At 39.4% G+C, this 21,863-nt stretch overlaps 2 protein-coding genes across 2 annotated transcripts; one reads left to right on the forward strand and one right to left on the reverse strand.

Annotated features, from left to right (window-relative positions):
- Nucleotides 1-18,541: 18,541 nt before the first annotated feature.
- K441DRAFT_663179 (uncharacterized protein) lies at nucleotides 18,542-19,197 on the reverse strand. Its single transcript, XM_067649157.1, has 3 exons — nucleotides 19,106-19,197; nucleotides 18,731-19,055; nucleotides 18,542-18,669 (listed from the first exon to the last, which is right to left on the reverse strand). The coding sequence occupies exons 1-3, from the start codon at nucleotides 19,128-19,130 to the stop codon at nucleotides 18,666-18,668; spliced, it is 354 nt and encodes a 117-aa protein (XP_067501999.1). The 5' UTR covers nucleotides 19,131-19,197; the 3' UTR covers nucleotides 18,542-18,665.
- A 656-nt stretch (nucleotides 19,198-19,853) lies between these two features.
- On the forward strand, nucleotides 19,854-21,564 carry K441DRAFT_570616 (ArfGap-domain-containing protein; the record flags this gene model as incomplete). Its single annotated transcript, XM_067643932.1, has 5 exons — nucleotides 19,854-19,922; nucleotides 19,990-20,125; nucleotides 20,179-20,362; nucleotides 20,438-21,168; nucleotides 21,227-21,564. The coding sequence occupies 5 exons, from the start codon at nucleotides 19,854-19,856 to the stop codon at nucleotides 21,562-21,564; spliced, it is 1,458 nt and encodes a 485-aa protein (XP_067502000.1).
- Nucleotides 21,565-21,863: the final 299 nt, after the last annotated feature.

Raw genomic sequence — 21,863 nt, forward strand, 5'->3', positions numbered from 1 at the left:
AATGCAAATATCCATACGTGTCGACCTGAATCGAAGTTCCTTACTACCATCGTAATACTGTCTGACGACCTAGATCGTCTATACGAACTATGTCTCAGTTGTCTCGTATCTTGAGCTCGTATGTCTCATTGAACGTCTCATTACCTGTTTCTCTTAACTATGACCTACTACATGACGACGTCGTCGTCATTGTATTTGGACCTACCTGATGTATATAAGAGAGCTTCTAGAGCCCTCTTTAATAAACAGAGTTCTCATTCCTAATCATCCGTTCAACAGTTATAAGCCCGGGCCGTTTATTATATTATCTTTAATTCCAAAGCCTTTATTCCTATTAATTTTAATTATTATTTTAATTATAGATAACTACCTACAATAACTTCTTAATAAGAAACCCCTCCCGTTATTATATTATTTGTTATCCTTATAAGCCCAAACAATTGGGACGAATAGATTAAGGTTATTAAGTTAAAAGCGAATAATAATCGTCTCTAGAAGTATATTAACCCATTAATACCTAAGACCGATCTGCTATAGCTTAAAGAACCTATTTATGCCTTACCCAAGGATACTAATAGCTGGGGGAAGATAAAGCTCGCGGACCTAGATAAGGAGGAGAAGGAGGAGCTCTATACGCTTAAAGCCGACTATAGGGACAATATAAAGCTATATAGAAAACAGCTGTTAGCTCTTAATACGTTGCGCAGCTATATCCTAAGCTTTATCTTATATACCTACCTTATCTACACGTTTAAATGCACCACTACCTATAACGTCTTAGTATCTCTTAAGAAGAGAATTACTCCAACTAACCACGCCCGAAAGCTTTAAATAGCCACTTAATATATAAGGCTTAAGAAGGCGCCTTAGAACCAGAACTTTAAGATCTAGTTATAAGAGTGGGAGAAGGTATATACTAAGTATAAGGAGCAAGCTCTACCTAAGGTAGATAGTAATTATTTAGTAAAAAACTTTACATACGTAGTTAAATTAATTACACTAAGCTAGTTAGAATATTGGAAGAACGAGCTTAATAAGCGTAAGTAAGAGAAGAAGACGCTTCCTACTTTCTTTAAACTGGTTAAAATATACCAAAACCACCGTTATATAGACCTCGCCTAGAAGGGCAAAACCTTATAAGGAGGATTATTTAGAGTCACCTTTAAAGACGAGTTACTAAATTTAAAGCCTAAATTAAAGCCTTAATCGTTAGCAGATAAGCAGAAGAAGGAAAGGTAACCGCCGCTAGAGTACCTATACGGAAAACGTTACTACTTTAATAAGTGCTAGTACATTATAGAGTTAATTCCTTACCCATCGTGGTTTAAACTAAGTAATAAAATTTAAAAGAAGGTAGATAAGAAGATTGCTAATATAACGCCTAAAATTAAGGCTTATATTAAGCAAATTAAAAAGGATAATTAAGCCAATAAGAAGGACGATTGAGCTAATAAAAAGCCAAAGGATGGTAACTAGTAGAGCTCTTAAGAGCCCCACGGAAACTTTACAGTTTATTATATAGGAGCCTATAATATAGCTTCCGACTACAAGCTTTGCAATAGTATAATTCTTAACTTAGGAACTAGCCTATATGTCTTTAACAATAGAGCCAGATTTATTAGCGATATTAAGCCTATATTAGAACGCGTCTACACGGGCTTATATATAGAAGAAATTGTAGGCTATAGTATAGCTATAGTTATAATAGATAACCCTAAAGGGAAGAGATAGATACGGCTCTTAGGAGCAGCCTTTATACTAGGCTTCTATACTAACTTAGTATATCTTAATAAGCTTAATAATAAGGGAGTCTACTAGAATAATAAAGAGAACACTTTTATTTATAGCGACAACGAGATATACGCCTACTATAGCCGCCACTATAGTTAAAACACTATCGAATATAATAAGCCAAAAAGTAACTTACCTAAGGCTTTATTTGCGACTTAATTAAAGCTAATAAAGCATTTATTAAAGCCTCTGCTAAATTAGGCAAAAGGCTATATATAATACTAGTAATTAGGCTATATAGGAAAAGACGTAATTAAGTAACTACTTTAGTTAGTAACAGGCGCGATTATAAAAGGCCTAACGACGGTAGAATGTAAATTATGTAGAGTAAGCAAAGCTTATAAGGTGGTATCTAGAAAACCTCTAACTTAGTTACTAGTTCCTTTCTATAAAATCTACTTTAATTTAATACCCGGAATAGTCGCATTTAATGGCGATAAGTACGCGGTATACTTCCTTAACGACGCGACGTGAATAAATAAGGTAGAGATAATGGCTAAGAAGTCGTCCCTCACCCAAATTGTTATTAAATATTATAATGTTATTAAATAACGATATGGCTTTAAGGTAGCCATTATCTATATAGATAAAGAGACGTCTTTTATAGGCGAATTTAAGGAATAGGTAGCTAAACAAGGAATTAGTCTTAAAAGATTAGTACCTAATACTTAATTATAGAACGGTCTAGCGGAACGATCTAGGGGGGTAATTATATAGAAGGCTTGGTGTATAAGAATTAAGGCCTATTTACTAAAAAAGCTATATCCTAAAGTTTATAAAGTAGCTACCTATCTACTTAATTAAACGCCTAGTAGAAGACTCGGGTGGTAAATACCTTTTAAAAGAATCTAGTCAGCTATAGGTATATTACCACTAAAACTAAATATAGGCCACCTATAAGTCTATGGCTATAGGGCCTACCCTCTTAAATATAATATTTTATGCCTAAATAAGCTTGCGCTAAGGGCCTATATAGGATATCTAGTAAGGTACAATTTAATAAATATATTCCAAATCTATATTCTAAATTAGAAAAAGGTTATTAGAATAAGAGATATAAAGTTTAATAAGCGGTTGCTTTATAATAACTTACAGCCAAATCTAGCAAATGTACTCTAAGTCAGAACTAACTAAATATTGGAAATTATTAATATCTATTAAATATAGGATCTCTAAAACAAATTAAAATCATTATCTAATAAAAGTAATAAGACTTAAGATAAGATTCGAGTTAACACTAAAGAGAGACAATAGGTGGAATTTAGTAGAATTTAGAAAGTATAAGGTGAGGATATAGATAGGGAGTCCAATAATAGAACAATAGGTATATTGTATAGACAGAGACGAATCCTTAAGGGAAAAGGAGGAGTCTGTATGCGAGGTAGGAAGGGTTTTCCCTAGGCATGTGTAGCGCATGTGCCTTACGGGCGAGTCACCCCTAGGTTACCCTAGGGTCGCCCATACCTTACGGCTATATAACTATCTACTTAGGTTTTACCTAATAATGCCCCCCCCTTTAAAAAGGGTCGTCCCCGATCCTTTATATACTTAAGCCTTAATAAAACCCTATAAAAAACCTTAGTAAGGAAAAAATTTAGAGGGGAAAGAGCGTCTTAATTTTGTATATAGAGAGACGGGTAGTATATATACGCGGCGCGAGGATATTAAGGAACTTTAACCGGCGGTTAAAGTTATCTAATTGGTCAGATTTGACTTGCTAAGACTCCCCCGCATTTAACTAAGCCAGTAACAATTTTATATACCCGGTATGGAAAATCCTAATTAGTCTATTTAACAGGTAGAGCCAGTAGAGCTTAATACCGTCGCCTAAATTTGGTAGACCAGAAATATTCTAAAAGCTCGCTTATGTAGGCAGGTCGCTAGTACCTTGCGGGTTGGTCGTAGGTTATTCGCATACAGCCAGATTTATGGACGGTAAGGCTATATGCCTGTTAAACCCGCTACTAACCCTGCTTTAGCCTTACGCTATACTAGTATAGCGCCGTGTATACTTTATGGGTAGGTTATAGGTTACTTATATATAGCCAGGTTTAGGACGGTAAGGCTATATGCCCGTTAAATCCGCCGCTGACCCATGCTTTAGCCTTATGCGTTATCTGCGTAGTATATGCGTAAAATAGTGTAAGTTATTGGTATAGGTTACCACTAGTGGGTTACTAATAGGTCGTAGACTCTAGTTAAATGGACCCTAGTTCTAAACGGGCCTATTTTCTAATATATAAATAATCTGCTTAGCTAGCATAGGGTAACGGATTAGGTCTAGGAAGGGTGCTTTCTAAATTAAGCTTTATTGCTAGTATACGCTATAGCCTCGCCTGCGAGTTATAGCAATCGTTACTTATTCTTTAATCCCTTTAAATGTCCTCTGTTCCGCTTTAATGCAGATTATATTTTAATAGCGGCGCTTGCTTTTCGCCTGCGCTTTAGCTGTAAGGCTAGGGTATCCCGCTTGCGGTACTTATCTAGCAGTTATTAACAATTCTCGAGTTCTATCTTATATTTCCATTTGTTATACTTATTTAGCCATCCTAGCCATTTAATAAGGTACTGCGGTTATCCAGCATAATCTTAGTAGGTGATAATTACTTTTACTTCCTAGCTGCCTTCCTTAAGCTCTTCTACTGCCAGGGGTTAAAACCTAGGGCGTAACCTATAAGGCTCTAGTAGGGAGATATAGAAGACTAGGTAGAGCCGTACTATAGTAGGTAGGAGCTCTAGCTTATATACTTGCTGCCCTACGCGCTCTAGGATCTAAAATGGTCCTATAAATTTATAGTTAAGCTTTTTATAGGGACGTTTTATGCGGATATTCTTGGAGGAGAGTAGGACTTATTTACCGACGGCGAAGTACTTAGCTAGGTGGTAACAATTATAGTATTTTGCCTAAAGCTTTTAGGCGTGCATTATTAACGCTACCGCTGCCTTATGTATAAGGCGCAGGCGTTATAGATGCGTCTCTATAAGTTAGACATTCGTTAACTCGGACTCCTCCCTACCTTATTAGGCGTCTTAGATGCTATTTAGGACTCTATCCGGGACGTTTAATAACTAGCTATAGGCGAGCTTAATAGGGGAACGCTTTGTTATAGTATAGACCTTAGAGTTATAGGTAAAGGCTACTTCTTTAAGTAGGGAGGCCTAATTAGACTGTTCCTAGTTTATAAATATATATAGGTATACCTTAAGCTCCTAGTTCTAACACTCCGTCTAACTATCTATCTATAGGTAAAATATAGTGCTAAGTTTACGTTAAACGCGGAGATAGTAGCATATAGTGCTCTAGTACTCGCTTATAAATATACTACCCCTATTAGAGACGATATTATCTAAAGGCCCTATTTATATAAAGACTCTAAATAAGAGTTCTGTGAGTTATATAGCATTAATTATCTTACGCACTAAATAGTAGCGTACTAGCTTCGTAAAATAGTCTATAAGGATAAAAACGGAGTTATACTCTACGCCATTAGGAGTCTTGGACTCTGGGAGATCTATAATAAAGTTAAGTAAATAATGCCGCTAGGCTTAGGTAAGGGCCTAGAGAGGCTGTAGCTTACTATAGGGTTTATAGCGGCGCGATTTAGAGCGTTAGCAGGTATTATAATTATTTAGGTATTTGCGGAGGTTTTAAGTAAGGCCGTTCTAAGTATACTTTTGCGCGATTACCTTAAAGGTATAGTTAAAACCATAATAGCTACCTATAGGATTGTTATAATTTCGCTTAAGGATCTCCTATTATAGTAGTATGTAATTCGGCACCTAGACCTTATTATTTTACCTTAGGAGTCCTTAATTATTAAGGGTATAGTCCTTATTACCGGCGGGAACTTATTCCTAGGTTAACTAATTATATATAGAGCGTGTAAAAGCATCCCTTTTTTATACTCTATAAATAAAATTAACTAGTAACTTAGGGAGGTATTCCATAAACGCTGTTTCGGCTAAGGCAGCTACTACTACCTCTTGCCGTGGCACGAGACTTTACGTAAAGTTGGTACTAGCAAAGTAACGTATAATATATAGGTGACTTACTAGGTTGTTGCGGGGGACCATAGCCTGGGCTAAGGGGTCTTCCCTAGGGTTAAGTGCTATTAGGCCGGTTAAGGTAGTCTTAAAGAGAATAGTAGGACGCTCTGGTCCGCCGGCGCTAAGTTTATAAGGGTTACTTACATATTACACGCATACTACTCGCTGGTTTGGTATAGTAGCACTAGGGCCGCCTATAAGGCCTATAACCTGTAACTTTTGCTATAATATAGGCAGTATAGCATTAAGGATTATCCTCTTACTGCTATCTTTAAAGCCTTTAGTATAATCCAGGCGCCGGGATAGTGTGTTAGTAGAATTTATCTTGCCTAGCTTATATTTAATCTTAAAATTAAACTTAGCTAGTTCTTTAGCATACTAGGCCTAGTAAGTAGATAAGCTTTTAGTAGTTATAAAGTACCTAAGATTATTATAATTATAGAGCACGCGCGTTACATGCGTGGCGTGTTTAAGGTAATAGCGCTACGTCTTAAAGCATTATACTATAGCGAGTAGTTCTTTATTATGCGTATTATACTATACTTCTAGGCTAGTAAGCTTTTAACTGTAATAAGCGATTAGGTGCTAGTGGAGTTAATCTCCCTACCCTAAAGGCTGCAGAAGTATACCACTATAGGCATAGTTAGAAGCGTTAGTAATTACTATTAGGGGTAAATTAGGGTTAAAGTGGCGAAGTAGAGGAGCCTATATAAACGTAGCGCGTAGCTTATAGAACGCCTACTGTATATTATCGGGCCAGGACTAGGGTTAATACTATTTAGTGGGCCCTTTTAACTTACGCTTCTTCTTCTTCTCCCCATCTAATGTTGGGTCGCGATGTGCCTATATAAGATATGCGTATAGGGGGTATGTAGTATCTAAGTAGTTCCAAATAAATCGCCTATAGAAGTTAGTAAAGCTAAGGAAGACCTAGATATCTCTATAGGACTTAGGCTCTAGCTATTCCTTAATAGCTTTTACGCGGTTAGGGTCTATTATAATACCCCTAGGGGTAATAATAAAGCCTAGGAACTTAACGTTCTTAGTGTAAAAGATATATTTTAATAGTTTGGCGTATAGGCCCTAAGCGCGGAGCTGTCGCAGTACCTGCTTAACGTGCTTAATATACTTATCCTTATTATTTAAGTAGATAAGAATATTATCTAGGTAAACTATATAAATAGTATCTACTAGGGTTCCTAGAGCTTTATAAATATAGCTTTAAAAAGTCGTAGGGGCGTTAGTAAGACTAAAGGGCATTACTAGGTACTTAAAGTAACCGTAGCGTATCTTAAATACAGTCTTTTATTTATCTCCCTTTTTAATACAAATCCTATAGTACACATTACAAAGATCTAGCTTTATAAATATCAATTGTTAGGCCATAGAGACGCACTAGCCGTAACCGGCTTAGCGCAGGTGAGGCGCAGGCAAGGCGCCTACAAAACATAGTCACCCCACATCAGAGAACAGCAGAATTCAGTTCTACAGTTCTACTTCATTAAGAACTAGATACTCTTTACATCCCGCTACTATTATTACGTTACTATATGCCCTAAAGACCTTGGCGTCCTAACAGTACTAAATTCTCATCCCTTTTTAGGGGTAGTGGCCCAATAACACAGCGGTTTGCTAAGGCTACGACTATATAGCGGCAACCCTCTGTCGAGAAGACGACCTATATTTATTAACTATATCGCAGCCTATCGACCTAATGGCGAGACGAGGGCGTACCAGCGTAGTGTGTACTACTGAGCCTGGGGATTGGCCCTAGGATAATATAGGCGAACCTATGTCGTCCCAGACAGAACCGGAAGCTATAGACGAAGGGGATATATAGGAAGAAATACAACGGCTAGAAAACGAGAAGCTATAACTCCTAGAGTAAAGAAAACTACACTTGCTTAGGGAAGAGGTGGAAGTGCTAAGACGGCGTTAACGCGGCAAGGCGACGTTGACTCCCGTTCCTGACCCAGATCTATAACTTTAAACTATCCCATTAGAGTACTTAGATGGTAGCTAGATGCGTCTAAACCTTAAGCGAAAGGCTACTAATATAATAGGCGCTCCGTTAAAACGGGCCGTTAAAATAGAGAAGATTACTCTATATTATAGTAAGACCATATAAGAGTACTAAGACTTCCGCGACAGCTTAAAGCTAGCGTTCCGCCTAAAGCATAATAGCTTCGCGGATAAGGATACTAAAGTCGCGTTTACTATATAATATATAAAGGGGACCAACCGAACCCTTTAGCTGTAGTATGAAGATGACTACCTAGATACGTAGTTTACCTAAAAGGAGCTAATAGAATTCCTAATTAACTAAATTAAAAGTCCTATTAATTGAGAACTCTATATAGCCCTAATATATATAAGGGTAATGCAATAAACCAATTAACCTATAAATGAGTTTGCTGCTTACCTAACCTCCTTAGAAGTATAAATTAATCCTCCCTATAATATAAAGCATCTAATAATACACCTGTTTACGAAGCTATGGCTAGAGCTACGGCTTACGGTTATTAACTATTAGGAGTTTCCACAAACTTAAAATTAGCTAGTTTCCCTAGCTGCCCTATTAGAGGAAAACCAGAAGAGCGCGAGCGCCCTATAGGCTAGAAGTAATAGGCGCGCCGCGAACTCAAATATAAAGACTACCCTATTAGGTAACTCAGGGAAAGCGGACTCTAAAACCACCGCCAGCAACGCGACGGCGGGGTAAAGTAGTACCGCTAGGGGTTTAACCCAACCTAAGGGGAACTGCAAAAATTGTAGCAAGCTAGGATATTAGTGGCAACAGTGCCCGGAGCTATAATAGTACTAGCCGCAGTTAAGCAGCGTAAACGCCATCTTGACGCTAGGAAAAGGTAGGCGCCTTTAGAGCCCCTTACACCTATAGGGCGTAAGCTACCACTAGATTATAAGGAAGCTATTACTATCTTAGGAGAAGTCCTATTTAAGCAAACCTAGAAGGAGACCTTAGTAATACTTAATCTCGGCGCTAAAGTAAATATAATTAATTAGCGATTTATAATGGAGTGTAACTTTAAAATATTAGATATAGAATTGCCTACCTACTCCTAGTTAAATAAAACTTAGGTATATTACTATAAAGCCTATAAGGTACTATTAAGGATAAAGGATAGCTAGGGTAGGATAAGGGAAGTAACCCTTATCTGCTATAGAATAGCTAATACATCCCCTACTGTTACCCTAGGTATACTAGAGTTAAAGAAGGCCTAACTTCTTATTAAATATAAGGCGAAGGCGTGGTAATAAAAGCTAGACGGCTCGTCCCTATTACTATAAACCCCTAAGGGTTTTGCGGAGTCTCTCTAGAGGGAATCTAGGGTCTTTACCCTAGTAATTACTGGATTAATGCCTAGCAAATAAGATAACGGCAGCTTGCCAGTTTTTCCCCTATAGTTAAAAAAAGCTAGCAATATCTTCTTATATAAGGAAGCAGGAAAGCTACCCTAACACTAATGGGGCGACTATACTATTAACCTAGAAGAGGGACAAGAGGTCCCGTATAGGCCGCTCTATAACCTCTTAGTTAAGGAGCTAGAGGTACTAAGGGAGTACTTAAATAACACCTTAGCTAAAGGCTGGATTTAACTAAGTACTAGTCCCGTAGGGGCACCTATCCTATTCGTACCTAAAAAAGATAGGAAGCTATAGCTCTATATAGACTATAGAGGCCTTAATAAGGTAATAATTAAGAATTATCTTACACTACTATTAATTAGTAAGACCTTAGACCGCTTAGTAGGTTCTAAGATCTTTACTAAGTTAGACCTAATAAATGTATACTACCGCCTTTATATCTGTTAGGGTAATAAGTAAAAGACAGCGTTCCGCACGCGTTACGGCCACTTTAAGTATTTAGTTTTACCTTTTAGGCTAACTAATAGACCAGTAACCTTTTAGGGCTATATTAATTAGGCCTTATTAGGACTAGTAGACGTCTTCTATATAGTCTATCTTAATAATATTCTAATTTTCTCTAAAAATCTAGAGGAATACTAGCGCTACATACTAGAAGTGCTACGTAGGTTATAGTAATATTAACTATATGCAAACCTTAAGAAGTGCAGGTTTAGTATATAAGAGGTTAAGTTTCTAGGATATATCATTAGTCCTAAAGGCGTAGCAATGGATTCTAGCTAGGTAGAAGCTATTACTAAATAGGAGAGCCCTTAATCCTATAGGGATATCTAGGTCTTCCTAGGTTTTGCTAACTTCTATTACTAGTTTATTTATAAGTATTCTACTATTACAAAGCCTATTACTAATCTCCTTAAGGGAGTAAAGAACGGCCGTAAAGCTAGGCCTCTTAGTTAGCCCGAAAAGGCGGAGTAGGCAATACGCCGGCTCTATAACGCCTTTATAACGGCGCCGCTCCTATAATACTATACGCTGGGCTTACTAACCCAGTTAGAGACTAATGCCTCTATATAAGGCCTAGTAGCAATTATATTATAGCTGTTTAAAGATGGTCTTTAGCATTTAATAGCCTTCTAGTCTAGAAAGCTTTCGCTAGCAAAGCGCAATTATAAGACCTATAATTAGGAGCTACTAGCTATTATAAAGGCTTTTAAGCATTAGAGACACTATATTAAGGGGTTATTAAGCCGCCTAAAAGTACTTACAGACTATAATAATCTAAAGGGTTTTATAAAAGTAAAAGCCCTTAATGGACGGCAAGCTAAATAGGCTATAGCATTAACTGCCTATAACTTTGTTATTAAGTATAGGGCGGGAAAAACGAACCCTATAGACACGCCGTTAAGGCAACCCCTAGGCGCAGAGGGTCCGCCAGAAGAAGACACTATGCTACCATTACTTTAAAGGACTTTAGGAATGCAGGGCCACTAACCTAAGGTAAAAGTCCTATTAGGTATATAAGAAAACGAGCCTTTTACAGAGGTGTTATTTTTACGGCTATAAGCCGGCGACCCAACGGCGGTACGCCTAGGCTATATAGTATTACGGTTCGACTGGGCAACCTATACGTATACTATTAAGCAGTATATAATAAGGACCTAAGTTAAAGAAGCTAGTACTTAAGAGAGTGCTTATAAGTCTAGTATAGAAATAATTATTAAGCTTATTAAAGGACTTTAGACTAAAGATAACTTTATACTGCAAAAGCGCAGCGATAGCGTAGATACTATAAGACGCCGTTAACGCGCCCGCTTAAAGCTAGTATAGTAGTTTAATTCCGCTAGACTACTTTATTACCGCAAAAGGCTATACGTACCCCTAGACCTAGCGGTTTATACAGAACTCCTATAGATCTACTACAATAATACCCTAGCTAGGCACTTTAGTAAGAAAAAAACTCTAGATCTACTTTTGCGTAAGTACTACTAGCCTAGTATAAATGCGGATATTATAAACTATATCTCTACCTGTAATTTATACCAATATATACGTGCGCCTTAATATCGCCCTTACGGTGAGCTTTAAGCGCTGCCTTGCCCGGACCAGCTGTGGTAGGAGATTATAATGGACTTTATTATAGGCCTACTACCTAGTAAACGAGGCAATAAGGTATATAACACAATATATATAATAGTTAACCGCTATACTAAGATGGCCTTATATCTGCCTATAGTAAAAACTATTACTATAACTAAACTCGCGGATCTTTTCCTTAACGAAGTAGTATGCTGTTTTGGAGCCCCTAGGGGGATTATATTTAATTATAGTAGTATCTTTACTAGTAAGTTCTAGTTAGAGCTATGCTTTACTACGAAGATTAAACGTAGGCTAAGTACGGCCTTTTACCCGTAAACCGATGGGTAAATAAAACGCCAGAATTAAACCTTAAAGTATTACCTCTGTGTATTCTATAATGAAAAGTAAAGCAACTAGGCAGGCCTTTTATTACTAGCCAAATTCGCCTATAATAATGCTAAATATAGTAAGACGGGTATAAGCCCGTTCTATACCTACTATAAGTTTTACCTGCGTCTAGAATGTAAGGTTAAGGCAGACAATAGTAGTTCTATTCTAGCCGCCTTTAAGAGAATTAAAAGAATATCCCTTAAACGCGAAGCGCTGGCGAAACGCTAGGAACACGCTACTAAGGCGTAGGTAAAATACTACAATTATTATCACTAACTATAGGTATATAAAGTAGGGGATTTAGTCTTGCTATTAACTAAGAACCTTAAACTAAAAAGGCCTAGTAAGAAACTTATAGCATACTTTATTAGACCTTTTAGTATAGCCAAACTAGTTAAAAAGTAAGTATACTAACTATATCTACCTACGTCTTACCGTATCTACCTAGTGTTCTATATTAGCTTGCTAGAGCTATATAAATAACATAAGGGCACTACTAAAGACCCTCTATTAGGGCCTATTAAGCTAGATAATTAAGCGGACCAAGAGGACTAATATAAGGTAGAAGAAGTACGTAAAAGGAAGGGATATAACTAGACCCTATAGTACCTAGTTAAGTAAAAAGGCTGACTAGAAGAATATAATAAATAGGTCCTAGTAGAGGACATTAATAAAGACGCAAAGGAGACGTATAATAGTTACTTTACCCCAAGGGGCAAACGGAAAAGAAAGTAGGTAGAAGAATAAAAAAACTTTTAATTATAACCAAGGTTACGCCCTACTAGTAGGGCAACAACGGAATAACGGCGGAGCGATAGCAATACGCTAATAGAAATACAGATACTCTATAGCTCTATTAAATCCTCCCTCTCCTCCCCTTCTTCCTCATCCTCCTTACCCTTATCCTCCTCCTCTCCCTCCTCCTCATCCTCCTTACCCTTATCCTCCTCCTTATCCCTTACAATGGGAGGCATATTAGCCTATAGGTACTATTAGTATACGCTATAACAGCAAAACACCTACGCTATGACACGTACTAAAGTGCGTATTATGTTAAGAATTCCTTTAAGAGTATAACAGATGGCCTATAATTCCTGCACTTAGAGTAGGGGAAAGTCTTCGCCCTTTAGGCGCTAGCGGAGACCGTGCTTAGCGCTAGTACGCACTAAGGCCTTAATATCCTTTATAAAGGACTTCTAGGCGGCAGCAACGCAAGCATTAAGGTTAGCCGTGTCCCCGCTAGTAACCCGCTAGCGCTTAGCCCTATTAATAAGGGCAAGTAGCTCGTTTAGGCGGCTATAAAAGGCCTTAGGGACCTAGTCTATTAGCTATTAGAACCTAAACCAACGCATTTAGACGTACTAGTTAGCACAACTTATTTAATTATTAGCAGTACCCGCAATTACGGTTAGCCTACTTACCATAAGTAGCCCGCCCAGTAGTAGCTACACGCTTAGTATAACGGAGGTAGATTAGTTCTAGCAAAGCTAGGGAAGCAGCTTACGAGTGGCGTGGGAGCTTTAACGGCGCCTAGTAGGGTTAGCAACAGCTATAAGCTAGTATAAAGAATACTTATAGAAGACTCGCGAGCAGGCGAACTAACGGCTTAGCGCTTACGATTTATAATTAATTAGAAGTTATAAAGAAGGCGAGTCGTAGGCTAAATAAATTAAAATGGAATTAGAAGGGAAATCTAATATCCTACCTAGGTGGGAACTCCTACCTTTATAGATCTCTATAAGGTCCTATTATTATATTATCCTATTATTATATTACCCTATTGTTACATTATTTAATTCACTTAACTTTATTAAAAACTTTTTATTTAGAGAAGGGCAATAATAGCACTCCTATTATATAATAGCGTCGGCTAAGGACAGCCGCTTAAGAAGGGGGGGGCAATTATTAGGCTATAAAGACGCACTGGCCGTAACCGGCTTAGCGCAGGCGAGGCGCAGGCGAGGCGCCTATAAAACGTAGTCGCCCCGCATCAGAGAACAGCAGAATTCAGTTCTATAGTTCTACTTCATCAAAAACCAGATACTCTTTACATCCCGCTACTATTATCACGTTACTACATGCCCTAAGGACCTTGGCGTCCTAACATCTTTATATAGCTAAGCCTATTAAAGAGCTCGCTAACTAGCGGTAGGGGGTACTAATTTTTAATCGTGATCTTGTTTAGGCGTCTATAGTCGACGCATAGCCATATTATACTGTCTGCTTTCGGCATAAAGAGGATAGGCGCTCTAGTAGACGACTTGCTAGGCCTAATCTAGCCCTTTTTAAGAGCACTGTCTAGGTACTTTTATAAAATCTACAACTCTTTTTATAAGAGGTTATAGAGGGGTATTTACGGTGGCGTCTTACCTTCTTCTAAGTCGATCGCATAGTTATACTTAGAGTTCTATAGTAGTATGCTTGCTAGCTCGTTAAAGAAGATATTAATTTCCTCCTTATATACCTCTAGTAGGCCAGGGGCTATGGAGGTCGAAGCGACTATTATATAGTAGTATACTTCCGGGAGCTAGTGGAGAGAAGGGTGCGGCCGATATACGTTTTATAGGTATACTCGCATAGAGAGTATATATAGCTCTACTGCAGTATACTTAATAGTTTTAGGGTTTCGATTACCTCCCCCTTACGTATAGGTGATCTGTGCTGGCACCGGAGGGTCTCCACGGGTGCTTGCTACTAGTGACGGCAGGTCCTCTACTATATTTACAACCGGTATCTTTATATCTAGAGGGTCTACACGGGTACTTACTACTAGTAATAACAGGTCCTCTATTATATTTACGACCGGTATAAAGAAGGAGTCTTCTAGCTATAGTAAATAGACTATTTTACCAGCCTTAATATCTGCTAGAAGAGTGTTAAGGGTAACTATCTAAAGGCGTTTAGGGTCTAAAGTACTTTAGATAAACTGTCTAGAATGGAAGCTAATTAATAGATCTGCTTCCGCAAGCTAATCCTATTTAAAAACTATATCGTAACCATTAAATAAGCCGCCCTAAAAGGTCTATAGGCTAATAATGCGAGAGGTACCCTAGGAGTCGCTAGTAGTAACTATTAGATTATAAGCATCCCAGATTGTTATCTGGTTGCTATTAAGGAAATATACAATAGGTTTATATAAACGTAGCGCGTAGCGTATAGGCAGGTTAAACCTATAGACGATATCTTGATTAATAAGGTTAATTTGGCACCCATTATTATATAAAGCACGTAGGCGGACTTCGCCCTAGGGTGTATCTATTGCAATATATACTATAATACGTTTCTTCTCTCCCTTTATATTAGGCCCTAGTTATAGTTAAGAGAGATACGCTACTAGGGCTTTAGGTTTTCCGAAGCCCGAGCTAACTTCTCCTTATTAGCCTGCTTCTAGTATTCCTTATAGTAGCCGCCTGCGGTCCTTTAACTCGCCTATATAGTACCGATGTCTAGGGGGTCCCCTAAGCCATCTGGCTTTTAGGTAGTCTCCCTAGGAGTTTACTTAGAAAAGCGTCGCCCTTTTTAGGTTCTGTTCCCTAAGCCTAACTCTATAGAGCCTATACTGCGACCGCGCTTTATACGCAATAATTTGCCGCTGCTACTTATATAATCTTCCGCGAGCTTTATAATATTAAGCAATTACTCTACACAGCGGATTTTGTTAAAGAGGTCTTTAGTAGTTCTTACCTATTAGGCGAAGTTCTAGCAGAAGAGCTCTGCTTATAGGTGGGCTAGAAGATATAAGAACTAAAAGTCTACCTGTTATTTAGGATTAATAAAAGGGGTATATAAGAAGAGGTCCTCTAAGCTATATATACGGGCTAGGAAGATATCAAACCTTTAGTTCTCCTTTATAACAGCCATATAGTATATTATAGCGTTATTAAAGCGTCTTACTATAGGGTTCCTAATCTAGTCTTGGACCATAGTCTTAAATTCGTCCTATAGTAAAGGACCCTTATCCTTAGTGCCTAGCCGGCAATAAACTAGTTAGGTAATTGTCTTCTCTTTTATAAGACCTTTAATAGCCCAGCGCGTGCGTCACTTACAGTCGTAGTCGGCGTTATTAACCTTGAATTAGTTCTTAACTGCGGCAATCCACCAGTTGAAATGCTGTTAAGTAGTACCGCTAATATTAGGTAGTAACTTCTTGACTAGGGCGTCGAGATTTATTTAGCGTATGCGTTCGCTATATAACTTATGCTCTTTACTAGAGAGGCGACAGGAGGGCTTTATTAAATTAATAATGCTCTATAAGTTGGCTATTTTCTTAGCCAGCTTATCTAGCTCCTTTATATTAGCGGTATTAGGTAAGACGCTAATAACCTTACTAAGCTCCTATTAAGCCCAGGTATATAAGTTAAACTAGTTTTTAGCGTTTATAGATATCTAATCGTTTTAAGGTTTAGAAGGTGGCTTAGATTCTATTAGTATGCTTCTAGTGGTTTCGTCTATACTAGATCCTAAGGCGTTCTGCGGTCGCATCGCCAGCGTATTACTATTGGGTATAGGCGTCGGTTTTCTTTTTAGAGGCATTATAGGAAAATTAAACCGGCTATCCTCCTAAGGGGATTGGTAAGGATTTGAATATAAGGTAAGGATGTAGATAGGGAGTCTAATAATAGAACAATAGGTATATTATATAGATAGAGACGAATCCTTAAGGGAAAAGGAGGAGTCTATATATGAGGTAGGAAGGGTTTTCCCTAGGTACGTGTAGCGCACGTGCCTTACGGGCGAGTCACCCCTGGGTTGCCCTAGGGTCGCCCGTACCTTACGGCTATATAACTATCTACTTAGGTTTCACCTAACAGAAAGAGCCTAATATTAAAAGTAGTAAGTAATAAGATTTAAGCTCTAAAGATGACTTAGCTCTAGGGCTTTTTACCCTAAATAAGATATTAGAACCTAACTTACCGGAGCCTTTACTATTATTCTTAAATACCTTAGTAAAGAAGCCGCACTATATCCTAGTTTTAACTAATAAAGCTAAGCTAAAGAAGAAGATTAATGGCGATATAGGAGAGTAAAATGTAGTTAAAGGAAAGAGACTTAAAGGATAATTAAAGATCTATATAGGCTTTCTTACTAATATTACCGACTAGAGCCTTCTAGCTTAAAGATTAGCCTTTAATATAGAGCTTACATTTTACAAAAAGCTACACTATAATTAGCTCCTACCGCTACCTAGGAATTAGAAGGAGCTTTAAAAACATTAATATAAGGAAGAGTTTGCGGCTGCTACCTAAAAAGAATATACGGACCTTTAAAATTAAGGAACGTTTTAAGTTGTTAATAAGACAATTTATACCAAAACAGTACCTATTATCTGGGTATTTATATATAAGACTAATATTAACGGATATCTAACGAGGTTTAAAGCTCGTTTTTATATATAAGGTAATTTATAAAAGTTAGTTTATAAGAATACCTATACCATAACTTTAGCAGTAAGATTGTTTAGAGCCTTAATAGCTATTATTGCAATATTTAACCTAGACTGCTAGTAAGGCGACGCTGTTAATATATTCGTAAATAGTATAATTAACAAAGTTATATACGTTAAGTATTTAGATAGATTTCTAATTAAGGGCAAGTGCCTACTTCTCTAAAGAGCGCTCTATAGATTAAGGCGATTACCTCTACTATAGCACGGTAACTTAATAATAACGCTAAAAAAGGAAGGCTTAAAGCTAGTAGCGGAGGAGCCTTGCCTATATTATAACGAGTAGCTAATAGTCTTCTTCTACGTCAATAATATTACAGCTATATTTAGGAAGAAAGACCTACTTAAGCTCTAAATCTTTAAGGAGCACCTTATAAGAAAGTACGAGATAAAGGACCTAGGTAACCTCACCTAGTTCTTAGGAATTTAAATTATCCATAATAGAAAGAATAAGAAGCTCTAGCTTAGCTAGGATTCCTATATTAACAAAATTGCGATAAGCTTTAAAGTTAAAAATTATCGCAAGATATATACACTAATAGGTATTAAGGAACTTAAGCTTAATCCAGAGTAAGCCTCTAAGTAGGATACCTATGCCTATTAGAGGAAAGTTAGATCTATACTCTATATAGCTAATATTACTTATCTAGATATAGTAAGAACAGTAAGTAAGCTATTAGAATTCTTATAAAATCTGTTACTAATTCATAACGTAGCTGCTATAAGGGCAATTACCTACCTTAATTAAACCAAGACTTTTGCGATTAAGTACTTAAAGGAGAATATAATAAACTAGATCTTTATAAAGGCAAGTAACGCGTTATTTAGCAATAATCTAGTAAGCAGAAAAAGCACAGAAGGCTATCTATTTACCTTATTTAGGGGACTAATTAACTAGCAATCTACGAAGCAGAAGTTAGTAACAAAATTAAGTATAAAAGTAGAGCTCTTAGCCCTGTCACATGCAGCTACTAAGTTAATTTAGTGGCAGCGATTCTTTAAAGAAATTGGATTTAACCCTAATAAGAAGCAAATAATATATTACGATAACTTATAGACTATTTAACTACTAACTAAAATCAATGCGGAGCTTAATACTAAGTTTTAACACGTTAATATCTATCACTACTAGCTCCGCCAGAAAGTTTGTAAAGAAAGCATTAATATTAAATGGGTGCCTACTGCAGACATAATAGCAGACGGCCTAACAAAGGCCCTGCGTCGTTAAAAGCATAAGACGTTTATTCAGCAATTAAACCTCATTAATATTAAGGATCTAATTTAATTTAATTTAAATAATATTTGGGTAAAGTAAATATATGGAGGATTTCCTTTAACTTAACACCAAATTGCTATTATGACTTTTTAGTATTTCTACAGCAGCCTAGAAGGCTCTGTGCAGCTGGGTGTGTCGACCTGAATCGAAGTTCCTTACTACTATTGTAATACTGTCTGACGACCTAGATCGTCTATACGAACTATGTCTCAGTTGTCTCGTATCTTAAGCTCGTATGTCTCATCGAACGTCTCATTACCTGTTTCTCTTAACTATGACCTACTACATGACGACGTCGTCGTCATTGTATTTGGACCTACCTGATGTATATAAGAGAGCTTCTAGAGCCCTCTTTAATAAACAGAGTTCTCATTCCTGATCGTCCGTTCAACAATACGCCTAAAACGGCGATAAGCGAAGAAACTGAAACGGGATGCAAGAAGCGTCTCCACTGCGCTGGTAATTGCAGTGCAGTAAGGTAGGCAAGTATGTTGAATGAGAGCTGGATGGGCGTGGGAATGCCTTCGTCATGGGCACCCAATTCTTCGACTCTTTCGGTCATTGCTCTTTTGGACACTCCCAAAACAAGTTGTAGCCCGCGGACAAGGTACGCTGTAAATATCATCATGGGAAAGCAGCCAACGACTGTTTTTGAATTAGCAGAGTTATGAATAGAAGAAATGAATAAAACCGACCCAATACACCAATGATCTTCGCCATCTCGATTCCAGCAATGGATGAGCTGAGCGGAAGAAAAACGAAAGATGGCGAGCAAAGAATGTCAATATACTGAAGGGCAAACCCACCCTGTATCTCCATGAGCCTATCTCTTAATGAGGGTATGTGTTTGATAGTACCGGAATCTCTAACACATATACAACTCTCGTTTTTCTACCACCAAGTAATGACTCACAGCATATCAAGTAAAGAAAAGGATAATCATGCAAGCTACAGAGGCAGGAAATGACACAGAACTCAGTCCTATGAGAAAGTCGACTCCAAAACATTCAAGATGATCGTAATTCCAGAAGGCACATAGTCATGCTACGACCATTCGTTGCCATGATGAGGGAGCAACCTGGAATAATAGATTAGCTCAACCTTCTTAAATACTTGCTGTGGTGTGCTCTAACCAAGCCAACCGCTCTAGCAGCACCTTGTAAGGTTGTCTGGCTTTGGAGGCTGGGCATCACAGCAGTAGATATTGTATATTTGTTGGAGTCATTTTCGGTGGAGGATCCTCACCGTTGAACTCCTTTACGGGAAAGTTCGGGCTCACGGAAGAGGCAAAACGCCAACCAGATCTGCTGACTAAAATATCTTACACAGCATAAAGAACACGGTCTCCCAAATAATCGCCCAATTGACATTCCCAGGGAACATCCCCACCAACATTTTTCCTAACCTTTCGCCGTTCGCAAACTTCTGCGCCAGGTCTTCATCATGGCTTTGGCAACGAAGACCCAGTCGCAGAAGATTTTTGAGAAATTGAAGTCCAAGCCCGCTAACAAGGTCCGTTGCCCCACCGTCCACACCGTATCCCTTTCGGAGCGCTGCTAACATGTTAATGGGGGTGTAGATATGTTTTGACTGCGGCGCAAAGAACCCAACATGGTCTTCCGTACCATTCGGTATTTATCTATGTCTAGACTGCTCAGCAAACCACCGGAATATGGGAGTACACATCTCCTTTGTGCGGTCAACAAATCTAGATAGTATGTGGACTTGATTAGTGCACCTGGGGGCAATAGCTGACGTGAAGGTGTAGTCTGGCAATGGGATCAACTGCGAATTATGAAAGTCGGCGGGAACGAGTCTGCTACAAAGTACTTCCAAACTCACGGCGGTTCAGCTGCGTTAGCTAGTAAAGATCCTAAAGCGAAATATACCTCGAACGCCGCTACGAAATACAAGGAGGAGCTCTCGAGGAGGGTAGCAATAGATGCAAAACAGTATGCAACCCATTACCCAATTTATACATATGCTTTCATAGCATATGTTATATCATCATACCTAACACCTACTAGATACCCAGAGGAAGTAGTTATCACCGACATCCCCGAAACAGACTCAGGCGACGGCACCAGCACGCCTGGCGAAACTGACGACGACTTCTTCTCCTCCTGGGATAAGCCAACCATTAAGCGTCCCTCGAATCCACCCTCCCGCGCCGGCACGCCCCTAAGCGGCTCTCGCACCGCATCCCCCTTCCTCAACGCACCCGCAAACGGCAACGGCATCGCTCGACCCAAATCCCCACTCTCAGGCGGCCCCGAATCTACCCCAGCTGCCCCACCCGCCTCCCGCACGACGTCCTCGTCCGCAATCAGGAAAACGACAACGGGCACTGCCCCACGCAAGACCAACATCCTCGGCGCAAAGAAGACCAAGCTGGGCGCCAAAAAACTGACGCCCACAGACAGCGGCTTAGACTTCGAAGCCGCGGAGCGCAAGGCGCGCGAAGAAGCCGAGCGCATCGAGAAACTCGGGTACGACCCCGAAGCCGAGAAGGCAGCGGATGCGGCGGCGAAGAAGGGAAAGGCAGCGTCGGCTGAGACAGCCGGCATCGTATCTCCCACGCCCGTCAGCCCGCCGCGCGCCGGCTTCGGCGCGACCAAGCCTGAAAGGAGCAGCGCGGAGATGGAGCGGTTAGGCATGGGGATAGGCAGGCTGGGGTTCGGGCAGGTAGGCGGCGCAAAGCCGGCCACGGCACCGAGGAAGATGGGCGGGTTTGGGAGCACGAGTCGAGCCGTCGAAGGTATATCTCTCCACCCCTATACAACTCTGTGCCCGTACTAATACCCCGCTTCCCGCAGACGACTCAGAGAAGTACGCGCGCCAAAAATTCGGCGCCCAGAAATCCATTTCCTCGGACGAGTTCTTCGGTCGCGCCGCCTATGACCCGTCTGCCTCAGCAGCTGCGAAAGAGCGTCTGCAGGGCTTTGAAGGCGCTACCTCCATCTCGTCCAACGCCTATTTCGGCCGCCCGGAAGATGAGCCCGAGGACGACTACGGTGACCTCGAGGGCGCGGCTAAGGACTTCGTGCGCAGGTTCGGCCTTACTGCTGGTGATGATATCGAGAATATGGCGCAGTTGGTCGGCGATGGTGCGTCGCGGTTGCGCGGCGCGATTATGAATTACTTGAATAGTTAGGGGGAGAAGCGTGCCGGGTGAGTAGGTTTAATGAAGTTAAGTGAAGCTACGAGGGGTAAAGCCGGAGATTAAGAGTTTCTTGTGTGAAGTGGCGGAAAATTGGGCGATGCGGTGAGCGCGGTGGCTGAGATATATATCAGGGTGGCTAGGCTGTGCTTGGGTTAACTTAAACCTCAAAAACCCGTTCCCTTACGCTTTTCCATTTGCTGGGCGGGCGGGGGCGGGGGAACGGGGGGGTGTTTGGATAACTGGGTCTAGGAAATCAGCATAGAAAATATATCATCAAATCGAGAGTTATT

Source organism: Cenococcum geophilum (genome assembly GCF_001692895.1).
Source record: "Cenococcum geophilum 1.58 unplaced genomic scaffold K441scaffold_32, whole genome shotgun sequence".
In the NCBI taxonomy this organism is placed as follows: domain Eukaryota; kingdom Fungi; phylum Ascomycota; class Dothideomycetes; order Gloniales; family Gloniaceae; genus Cenococcum; species Cenococcum geophilum.

What these genes read in the sequence shown, in the direction of transcription:
- K441DRAFT_663179 (XM_067649157.1), bottom strand. Translation starts at nt 19,130, where the DNA reads ATGGCGAAGATCATTGGTGTATTGG. An exon ending in GAAGATCATTGGTGTATTGG is followed by an intron (nt 19,056 to 19,105) that starts GTCGGTTTTATT and finishes ATTCAAAAACAG; the next exon opens with TCGTTGGCTGCTTTCCCATG.